Source organism: Lepisosteus platostomus, chromosome 20 (assembly GCF_059453375.1).
Source record: "Lepisosteus platostomus isolate fLepPlt1 chromosome 20, fLepPlt1.hap1, whole genome shotgun sequence".
Taxonomy (NCBI): domain Eukaryota; kingdom Metazoa; phylum Chordata; class Actinopteri; order Semionotiformes; family Lepisosteidae; genus Lepisosteus; species Lepisosteus platostomus.
Window position 1 is genome coordinate 12,982,651 of NC_142630.1, and position 12,084 is coordinate 12,994,734.

General features: G+C 42.7%; 1 protein-coding gene across 14 annotated transcripts in view; it reads right to left on the reverse strand.

Annotated features, from left to right (window-relative positions):
* Nucleotides 1-12,084, reverse strand: part of LOC148644515 (protein MTSS 2-like) — a 73,801-nt gene that overhangs the window by 50,856 nt on the left and 10,861 nt on the right. For all 14 annotated transcript variants that reach the window (XM_088614121.1, XM_088614115.1, XM_088614113.1 and 11 more), the window contains exons 2-3: nucleotides 10,273-10,334; nucleotides 9,779-9,852 (exon numbers count right to left, since the gene is read on the reverse strand). In XM_088614121.1, the coding sequence (XP_088470247.1) occupies nucleotides 9,779-9,852; nucleotides 10,273-10,334 (136 nt within the window). The remainder of the gene's footprint in view (nucleotides 1-9,778; nucleotides 9,853-10,272; nucleotides 10,335-12,084) is intronic.

Here is a 12,084-nt window from a genome sequence, read left to right on the forward strand (position 1 = left end):
AATAAGCCTGCTCTCCAGAGAGATCAGCAGTCTGTGAGGATGTGAAGCATAGTGCTGGACACCGGCCACAGCAAATATGACCGGTCACCTCCTCTCCTCCTCAGTGCTCCTCAGCCCCAGAACTGTGGGAGGGGATAACATTATACCATGCAGTCTTCACGAGCTAGACAGAGCTGCCTGAGCAGACCTGGGTAAAGTATTATTGTTTTACCACTTTGCAGCATCAAACCCCTTATGCCTCTATTGTTAAAAATAAAACAAAATATTTAACAAACACCTTAACATCTTAATACCGTGAGACAAAACTGGAACCAGACCTCTGGGCCAAGTGATCAGTCATGAACTGTCTTGAGCTTCTTAATAGCAATATCCTATTTATGTTCTTTACGTTCTTTGCTTTTCAAAATCAACGTTGAGCCAAAAATCATATTGGGGCTCAAAAAGCTTAATTGCTTATTTTTCTTAGATTAGCTAAAGGAATAGCAGAGCAGCCAAGCCTGCCTTTCAGTTTTGTAATGACTAGTCCAAAACATAATTGAAAACAAATACTGTGTGAATATACAATAATAACCATTACATAGCTGAGAACCAGATCAGCATCAGATGTTCAATGGGATGGTCCTCACACGTTACGGGTCACGGCCCATTTTGGTAACTCTGGCAGGCTGGACTGCTTTTTCAAACAAAAAGAAAACAGGAACCTCCTGAGTGGTTCAACCAATAAAAGAACTAACCGTAGCGTGCAGGTTGAGCGCTACAGTAACAGGTTCGAACCTGAGTCATGTCACTAGCCGAGTATTTCCCCCCAAGCAACAGCACACAATCAGCTAGGCGCCACAAAGAGTAGGGTGGATTGGGCAAAACTCTGGGCAAAAAGTTCTTGGCACAACACAGACACCCCTGCAGCCTCTTGAGTGCTTAGTGGCACGTGGGGTTGTCAGTGCGGGATGCTCTTCTTCTGCTCTGGGGCTGTGATGTATCAGAAGAGGAGTGGCACCAAAGTGGCTGGATGACAGGAGACAGCCTACACTTCCTCATTGTCTCCTGTGTGTGGTCACAGGGTTTGTGGCTATGAGCTGGCAAATGAGCGACATATTTGAAACCAAAAAAAGTGGTAATGCTAAATTAAAAAAGTAAAACCAACAGCCAGGACACAGTCAGGACAAAGATGACTCTGCTCAAGTGATGATCACAGCACCATTAACTTAGCACACACTCAAAACAGACCACTTCCACAGGATGTTTTGATAACTGATGCTGTGATTCAGCAGGACCTAATATAATAATAAAATCACTCAGCACTGCCCTTCTCTCAGTCAATATTTGCCATTGTATTACAAATTAGTTACTAATTTAATTGTCTGACACTTTAATCCAAAGGCACTCACTTATACAGGTGGGTATTTTACTGGAACAATTAAGGTGAAGTATCTTGCTCAAGAGTAAAACAGCACCATGTCACCTGGGGTTTGAGCCTACAACCTTCCAGTCACAAGAGCAAGCCCCCAGCAAGCTGCTGCCATTTCATTTGTTATTTGTTACCGATACATATGCCTCTAAAACTGAAACAGCCCGATTGTAGCTACTACAGGGAGGCAAATACTTTGTCTGTTTTTAGCAGTTCCCTTTTTCCGGAACTGGGGGAAAGGGGGAAGAAAATAAGGAAGGAAGGTGTGGGAAAAAGCGATGGATGGATGAATCTGGAGTGCTACCCAGATGCAGACGGGTGCCCCATACAGGAAGCCGGGTGTGTGGGGAGTGAAAGGCGGGGCAGGGTTAATGAAATGTGTCAAATAACAATTCCAGCTGAGCCAGCAGCAGCCCTGCCCTAAAGTTGAGAGTAATCACGCTTGATTGCTAACACTTAAAACCAGGGATTACCTCTGTTTAATCTGGGCTGTCTAATTGCTGGACTGTGCTGTTTATTTCCCCTCCCCTGCCTCCCACCACTTTTCAGCAATGTGCTAGTCTCTGCCTTCACGCAGTAATCAGAGCAGACAATGCCTTCAAGGCAAACCGGCAGACAAAGGCCGAGCCTACCAAAGGTAGAAGCTGCATAAAAGAATTCATCTCCGAACATTCTCGCTAAGGAAAATGACTGAGCCTTCAATATGCCCTATGTTATGTTCCACGACATTTCTCACATGTTATGAATGCCCGGTACATTCTAACTTTCCACTGGGGCAAAAGATCTAGAAGTCAACATCAACCAAGGTCCTCTCCCTGATCTGACTTCGTAAGCAAGTCTTCTTTTCATCTCGCCAGCCTCATCAGAGGCTGCTTTTACTGTAAACGACCTGAATCCAGGAGGGCCGACTTGACGACAACATCCTCTGTGTATCCTGGAGATTCTCATCATGAGTCATCAGGAAAGACTGGCGACCTCAGGATTCAAACTCAGCCTTGCCCTCGCCCAGCTTTTGAAGTTAACTTTTACACCAGAACAGGGCACTGCCATCAGGACAAGGGACAGAGCCCCACTGCTTTCCACCTCATGGAACTTCATTATCTGGATTCCACTCAGGATCTGCTGAGACTGTACAGTTATTCATGCTCCTTGGCTACAAGCACTAGGGTCACACTGCTTACTAGTCTCTTCACTGTAAACGAAAGACATCTCGGACTCTCTGAGATAAACCTTTGTTGGAAAATGAAGAAAAAACATTATTGTCTCTAATTAAGACAAGATCACAATGTGAGTCTATTCTCCCCCCTCCCAACAATGCCCCCCCCCGTCCCTCTCAAGACTGCAGTGCCTCTGGATGTCTGCAGAGGCGACTTCCTCATCTCAGAGTGCGTCTTTGTGCTTTGAGCACAAGGCTCCCACTATATGTGGGAACAGAACAAACTCTCTCTGCTTCCAGTCCTGTTTCCTGCTAATGAGCTCAGAGTGTTGCAAATAAACTAAACTGCAGCGCTGGGATTCTTCTTTTAATTTAATGGGTGAACTCAATGAGAGAACCAGAAGCATGGTGCCCACTCTGAGCCTATAGCAAACTTTATCTTCTGGCAGGAGAGGTAGGCTGGGGTGGCACTGCCAGTGCCCGGGAAGCCCTGACTGGCACCGCATTGTTCAAGACCTGAATCTGAACCTTAATGAGGGCACAATGGGGTATGCTGGCACAGGGTCAGGTGCTCCAGCCCTCCTTAGCAATCTGCCCAGAACGCAAAAACTATAATCCTGCCGCCTCTCAGACATGCTAAGAATGAGTGACTGTGTTCATACATTCTGCAGCTTTTATCAGCTCTGCGCTTCTCGGCCCCAGTGCAGGGCTTTCAGAAATGCCTCGAAAAATATTAATGCACTGACAAGGATTAAACTATTACAGAGTTGCTACCCATATGGTAGTTTAAATGACCCTGCTCCAGTACAGAACCTACAGCACAACACAGAAAAAGAAAACTCTCATTAAGATAATGGAAGCATTTGTTTTTTTTTTGTCTGTTTTACTGTTGGCTAAAAGCTGATGTGTTGTAACCTTACTGACCTGTCTTCTCTGCAGCTACTGCATTTTACTGGAGTGTGTTACTTAAAAATGACCTCATCCACATTTTAGATGAGAGCACTTTTTTAATGGTAAAATAGTAAAGTAAATATTTAAGGGTTATGGTTCCGAATCTCTTATTTTGCTTATCAAACTATTTGCTGTCAAAGTAACGTGTATCACAAAGTACCCAGAATTCTTTACAGTAGATTGTGATGAGACAATCTAATTTGAACTACCTGGAAAGCAATGCCTAATCTCTAGTAGTCTTCACCTGCTGTGAGCAGAAGTTCAGCTCTCCCTGCCTCTGCCAGAATTCGATCCCAATTGCTCACAACAGTGAGTAACTCCATCACACCGAAAGAAGGGGCGGAGTGGTGGCACTGTGGCTAAGGACCGTACAGAGAAATCCTACTCCGTCGGGCCCCTGAGCAAGGCCCTTAACCCCAGCTGCTCCAGGGGAGCCGTATAAATGGCCGACCCTGCGCTCTGACCCCAAACTTCTCTCTCCCCGTCTGTGTGTCTGTGTGTCTCACAGAGAGCAAGCTGAGGTATGCGAAAAGACAAATTCCTAATGCAAGGGAGACTGGGTTCTCTGCCGCAGCAGAGTTCTGCACTGTCTAGATTTCAGACCCCTCTAGTGTCTAGAATCTACAAATCACTTCTGTACTTGCTCTGTGCACTGTGCATTCACTTTTGCTGTCTGGCTATCACTTCTGTCACTTTCTAACAATGCTGGATCAATCAGAGATCCATTTTAGATCAAGTGGTTATGAAACAGTAAATATTTCACTTCATGATGCCATACTAAAACATAAAATACCAGACAGAGAGATTTTCAATATATTAGCAATGCTCAGCATGAGCATGACAAGAACAGATGAATATAGCAGATTTAACATGCACTGACCTCATCTCCATTAGAAACAAACCCATTTCTCTAACTGAAAAGACAAGGCAACTGCAGCATATGATTCCCTCTGTGAGCAGAGGTCAAGGGTCAATAGGTGCCTACACAGCATGTAATGAATATTGACATTCTTCTCAGCAAATTCATTGTGGTGGCTTTGCTGTCTTTAACTAAAACAGGGCACCTTCAGAAAGAAGAAAAAGGAAGCTAGGAAATGACAAACGAACCAGCACCTCTGTCTATATGCTTCAGGCTGTGAAATATTAAACAAATTCCTGACACAGTAACAGGTGCCTCCCTGAGGGATCAGTATGTGTGTTAGCTCTGGAATCTGCACTTCACACGATGATGGGCTCCTCTGCAGGTCTGCAGTTACTCTGTCCGGCATGGCAGCAGCTCTGTTATGGTAATAAGAAAGTGATGAGTGAACGGGACAGGAGGTCTCAGCCCCTGCATAATGAAAAGCTGTTCTCCTGGCGTGTGGTGATTTTAGAAAAAGAGCCTGGTCTCTAGGGTTCCTCCTCAGCATTGTCTCCTGGCTCCCCATGTATACACATAACTCACAAGCACGTTGCTGCGATAAAAGCCCACATAAGACCTGTGACAAACGTTCACTGTTAATTAGATTTCAAAATGTTCCCAACACCATACTGCTGCTGTTTTTTCTTCTGTAACAGCGTTTAAAAAAAATAAACTATACTTTTCAATTAACTGAAACTATTACACAAGATGGGAGTACACTATCACTTATTAGAGCTCTAAAAGTATGCAGCTTTATTCTGTCATTTACTTTCACTCGATTTGACTCACTAGTGGACATTTATTCATACAGCACCTCTGTAGAACTGAAACGTTTTCTGGAAAAACAATTTCCTTTCACTGTTTTTCACTAACTACCATGATAGAAAGAGACCATCTGCATTAATATCAGTTTTCCCCGGAAGAAATTTGTTTTAAATTTGTTTACATTATGGTTGTAAAAACTGCTCGACCGTGACGTTTGAGAAGAACCCTCTTAGATCACAGGCACTGGCACTTGGCTTATGATGCATTTACTGTAAATCTACTTTATTTCAGTGAACAGAGAACGTAGTCTGATTTGGCCAACACATTGAAAGGCTTGGCTAACTCCGCTCAGTTTTAAAAGAATACCGCCTTCCACCTCTATGCTAGCTGTGGTTGTCATGAAGGTGAAAGTACAAATCATTGAATCAGCTGTGCTACATCAGAAATAAAATGTGGTTGTACACATTTTATTTCTGTATACTCACCTATTTATGTAGATTCAGGGCCGAAGTTAAATTAATGACTTTTGTATCATTTGCAGTCAAAGACCTTCCTATTATCTACAGGCAGCACTCCGAGTCCTCCATCCATCAATCGGCTCACCTGTCAATCAGTGTATTATGGGAATCATTTTCCGATATGCTACTTTCTAAGGTGGCACAAGACTCCATTACTGGTTAATATAAACAGGATTTAAGTGACTTTGTGCCGGTGTCTGCTCATTGATTCCTTTGGGAAATAAGAAAATACAGTATATCTGTCTAGTTCACTGGACCTCCAACTGAAGCATAAGAGACCGAGAGCAACTATCGTAATTCAACTGATAAATTATGATTCTGCCCGTCTTGAAATCGGTGGGACTCCAAAATAAAACCTGGTTGCAGATGGCTGCATATGTTGCATTTTTAGCTCTACTTAACCATGTCCTCAATTTCTTATTTGTGCATCTCAAACCAAATCTCTCGGAAGGTTAAATGGAAGGGAGTTTTTGCAGCATAGGATAGAACAGATAGAGAATATTTCAAGTGGGCAGCTGTGTCAGCATGCGTAGTTGCTCACACCTGAAGAAGGCTTCACAGCCGAAACGTTGTGCTGTCTCCCTTCTCTTTTCAGCATGGAATAAACCTATCACTTGTTCCTTTACAGGTAGAGAATGTTTGCAATATGCAGAAAAATATCAAACTAATCGTGCTTACAGTGGACATCTGTATAGCATGTTTCATGCCTTCTAGAAGCCAATTTTATTGCAAACATTTTAATGCCCAACAATGGGATGATTATTTGTTAAAGCACTTTCTTAACAGCTGAATCATTACAAAGAGTCCAAATGGCTTTATTTATTCGAAAGATATGGATTTAAATGAGGCCTTTTTAGAATAAATGGATTTTCTCCAAGAAATCGATGTTTAGTGCTAACATCCTTTGCAGACTTTTATTAGTAATCCATTCAAAGTTGCTGAATTGAATTAAAGCATATGATTATATGGCATGCAGCAAGGTATTTGCGAAACACATTCAACAATGACAAATTCTCAGATGGACGAGAATTCCTGGATGATGTTATGCAGAAGCAACAGAAGGAAGAAGTAAAACACCATTAAATGTTTTTTTTTTTTTCAGAATTGCTTTACCGGTGCTTACAGGCTTGCCTTATACATGATTGAGAGACCTACAGGAGGACTCAATAAAATGATTCAGCTATTAAACGTTATTAAGAGACGTGCGGATTAGAGGCTGTGACTGACAGGAAACCCCCCCTCTTCATCCCCTGCTGAGAGGATAAAGGCCATTTGATTGTTTATTTGCTCCCTGTCTGATCCCCCAAATTGATCCCCCACTCCTGTCAGTGTTTATGTGTGGGTGATTATGAGCCGGTATGGAAAGTGGTCTTCAATCTGTCAAGAAACCTCAAGCCTGTTGAGGTGCTCACTTTCACTGCTGTTTCAGTGTGAAGCCTTGCCTCTTCAATCAGAGACATAAACTCCCACCTCCCCACCCTCAGTTGTTCCTCGCACCTCGAGCTTCAGCACAGAGTTGACTTAACCATGCTCGCAATCTGGAGGATCGCAATACAAATAGTGTCTGGCTCTCAGCCTGGCTTTCTGAGAGTACCCATCATAAAAAGCACACATCAATCACATCAGTGCTGGCCATAAGCATTGATGTGTACTCCAGCTGGCATGCCAGCTGTATCAAGAAAACCTTGTATCCAACTTAAGGGACAGTACAGGCTTATGAGCCTCAGGAAACCATGGAGAACGGCCACACCGCCAAACCTCATTCTGAGCTTTAAAGCCATCCTCTGAGAGGTGATCAGAAGTTAGTTTTAGTTTCCTAAAAAAGGCAACAAAAATATTCCACAAAACATAGGCAACTGTTGTAGATTCTTCCTCAGTAACCTCATACTCCAGTGTGCGCAATGGGATGTACTGTACATCTGTTAGTGTAACTACAGTACATGCCACGGAGATCCCTGACCTACATTTAAGGATGTGTGGTTTCATTTCCCTGCCTAGCAAATCTGTAGTAATCATAACCTGCATTTGCTGGATCTCCCTAAACCCTCCATGCTTTATATTAGCGAAAATACACTTGGCAATCATGTGGAATAAAACCTTGCAGTAGTTCAGAACCCATCTGAAGTAGCCAATCTCACGCCACTTAGTTCATTTCTTTAAAACAGAGTGGGTAGATAGTTTACTTGTATGGGTTATAAGGTAAAGAGACTCTTATTAAGTATCAGATCGTTTTATAATAATTTTATGAGGAAACATTTTATGTTTATGAACACCGTGAGCTCACAAAGACAGTCCACATAGAGTAATATGCCTTGAACAGACCAAAGCAGGTTGCCCTTTTGTAGAGCAGCACTAGATTTCGAAACATGCCACTGTCAATTAACAGGGCCACTTGCACACGTGACTCAGAAAAGCAGACAGTCAGAGACCGCAGGCTTTCAAGATGCATTGCTACAGGAGAATGCAAAGGACTTCCTGGACCACAAAGCAGACAAATGAGTGGGCCTCTACATCAGGAATTGGTAAACATTTTCCAAAGATTAACATATGTTTTTTGGGGAGAGATTTTAAAAATGTGTGGAAATAAAGAGGCTGATGAAAAAAAGGCAGAAGACCTTCTGACACACTGGAATGGCTAGGAATTTGCATGGCTGACAGAAGACAGGGAACCTCTGCAGAATGTAGGTTCACCTTGTCTCCAGACCTTACGAACGAGATGGCCCTTCTGGCCCATTTTGTACTTAGTAACTGATCTCAGGATCTCATCCAGCCGTTTTCTGAAAGAAGCCAGGGTATCAGCAGGACAGTACCCAAGTGATTGTTTAAAGCGAGAATATAATGCCTGCTTGAGCCCACCTCTAGCAGGTGTGACAGGCCTTTCTTGCCTTTGTCTTTCAGATTTGCATGAGTCAGACGGCTAACATCGCCCACAGTTCCATCCAGCCAGGAGGAGTGGAAAAGCATTAGTGCTCTTTGCACAGTAGCAGGAAGGAGTTAAAGTCTGAGCAGCTAAAGAAGACTAAATCTGAACAGAACCGCTAAGGTCAAGTAGTGTTTGTCTTTCTTACAATAAACAGGACCTTCAGGAAGCATCAGTGCCCGTGGGCATGACACAGATGAAATACTACCACAGAAAAATAATATACTAACACAATAGGTTTTCTCAATTGGCTGGCTGAAAAGCTCCAACATGCCTTTGTTCATAATTGGGTGTATTACAATTGTTCCAAAAATATAGATGTGGGCGTACTGAACTGTCCTAAGCTAGAAACACAAAAGGAGTTTAATTTATTCATTCCTCTTCTGCAACAGCTCACATAAAGTAAGCAGTGCCCGTTTTCTTTTTGCTTTTCCTTTAAAAAGAATTTCACAAATGATTTACAGATTTTCAAAAGTTCAAGCAAAATGTACTTCCATGATGATAATTAAAGATAAAAAAGTCATTAATAGCGATCCACCATTCCAGTATTTTTCAGTCTCGGTTTCATAGCAACGCCCAAAAACTTCCTGCTGTTTGTGCTTAAGGTCCCGGACAAGGGAAAGGCCACTTCAAAGTTTTTCTTTAGTGGTAATAGAGATAAAAGGCTGGTGAACTCAGAGTAGGATGGGATTTTAGAGGTGAAACAGCAAACATCATAAAATGAAGTGCCAGGCTGTTATGACCCAAATGCCCATTAGAGAGAATCAAAATATTTTTACCACTTCAAACTCTTAAAACTATTATTTATGATAACTATTATTAATATTATTAAGATGTCCAGACATTTCATATAAAATGCCAAAAGCTTCAAACCAGGGACATGCATTTTGAGTTTGTGTCACATTTTGTAAGTCATTCAGGCATTAGTACCCACCTGCGCCTGTACTGCGCCTGTAGTCCTTCTACACAGACATGGGACTTGTCTAATCCCCTGTGTTTTTACAACTCCTTTAACACAATGGCCGGTTCCCAGAATCGGATACCACGCTCAGCTGAGTACGCAAAAGCAGCTTGTTTTCCCAGTGACACAGCAGTGCCTTCACACTTCCCCGCCTTAGGCCGTCTAGCCTGGGTCCCTGTTACAACACAGAATGGTTACCTCTGGTGTTTGTCGCCATGTCCGCCACTTTCTGAAAGGCATCCAAGAAGGCTACGGCAGCCAGCACAGTGGTCCTGAAAGAACAGGGGACAGAGGAAAAAGTTGAAGTGCTGCCTAACATTTTAGAGCACTGACACACAGCCACAGACCCCGACACTCCTGTTCCAACAAGTTATTTTTTTCCAGCTTCCTGTATTGATGCATTTGTACAATTAGATCAATTTACTGTGCGATTGTCGTCAGGATTTCCCAAACTGATAGTGACGCGTGAAAAATAACTCCAAATAAATTCCATTACACTCAAGGCTGGATTTGAGTCTACCAAATACTTGCTACCTCAGCCTCACATTTGCCGAGGTTTGTTGACAGCAGCGTTCATTTAAACACACCAGACTCTGGATCATGTGGTTTTCAGTCCTGAATGGGTTGGCAGCTGTGCACATGAACAGGATGAGGGGTTCCTGCCAAGACAGGCCGCACTGTGCCACACTCACCTCAGCTGAGAGTGCAGTTTGGTAGCCTTGGCACTGAAGTCCTCCCAGATGGGGTAAGAGCTCTGCAATAGGAGAGGGAAGATGCATTAGACAGTAGTCTGCATGACTGCTCCACTGCTCTTCTCACAACTGGACTCCTTGTCGGAGGACACAAAGCATGCAAACTCATGGGTGCTACCTACAGCAAACTGTACAAAAGGTAATCTAACATAAACCTGGTGTTACAATGTTGTTTTAATGTCTGTCTGTTACCATTGTTACCATCAAATTCTTCATTCTTATGCCTCACAAGTCCTTGATTTACTTTCTAAAGAACGTTTTGGCCAATTCAGTCAGTGTTCGTCACAAATCTGGGACAGTTAGTGATTATCGTCTCATTAGCTTCACGTTGCCAGAAACCCTTCACAAATCCGAGGCGGTACCTGAGGTATCCAGATGTTGCTCCTATGAGATGTAGTCTGAATTGGCCACCACCACTGTTTCTAAGTGAACTCTTTTCAATCTCATTCCAGCCCCTATCACCCCCAAAAGGCATGATTTAAGAAAATACTGCCTTAGCCACAAACACATTTAACATCACCTATAAATAAACCGTTCTTGCAAGAATAAATGTTGAATGGATGTTTTAAATAATACATTAAGACACAACCAACATTCGAAGCAAAACAAATTACCTTTGGCATTTTTCAATCATAAACTGGCAGGGGTGTGAGTGTGTGCCCTGTGATGGATTTACCCCACTTTGCACCCATTGTTTGTAGGCTCCAGCTCCCCCATGACCATGAATTGGATGAAACGGTTAGAAAATGAAGGACGGATGGATCTGTCAACAAAAAACACATGCCCTCTCTCCTGTCCTGCAAAGGTTTTCCCCAGATCAAAAACAGGCACACAAATGGTAACTGTGGCAGAGCTCCAACAACTGTCTCATTACTGTTCACGTTTCATTACTGGGCTCAAAGCAGCACTTTGAATTGGGCTTGAGATGGCTCAATTAGGTGGCTCTTCTCCACAGCTTGCTTGCAAGCATCAGCAATACCGCAAACCACAGGTAAGAATGGTAAATTAAACACCACTTTCCCCCAGACTACCAAAAGAACCTGCTATTAGTTCAATAAAAAAAGCCTTTAAGACTGAAGTTCAAATTCTCATTAATTCAATGTTAGGTCGGAGAACTACAAAGGGGTGTCCTGCTCTGACTAAGACTAAAAGAACTCCACCTTTTTCATTGTGAACAGAGAAAAATATAAGCAGACTTGATTCAGTTACCAGAGTAAACTACAAAATGCAATAAAAGGTTGTTAGAGAAAGGGGTGTGGAAGACCTGGTTTTCTTTCAAGAAACACATGGATCAGCTCCCTGAAACAATTATCTAGATGCCCAATTAGAACAATCAAATTAGCTAGATGGGCCGAAAACAGCCTCTTGTTCACAATATGTATTGTGTTTTACTGTTTATGAATACCAATGTGCTGTTTATCCGATCAGTGTCTGAGCCTCAGGTTATAATCAATTCAATCCAAGCACACCACCCATTCAGAAATAATTTCTAATCAATAATGCATCATCTACATCTCACCCAGATGTTTTTAATTTAGAACAGACAATTATGTTTTGAACTCGTTTGGAATGTTTGGAATCACCAATGGTGATTTTCACGTCTGGGCTCACAGTTACAAACCCTGGGACGGCACACGGGAGAAGATGAGAAAAATTCAGACTGACTCTTCTGACCCGCTTAACCTTGAGCCACTTGTCCTTTAACCCGTCACAGGCAACACAACCCATACTGGACACTCAGTTCTGATTGGA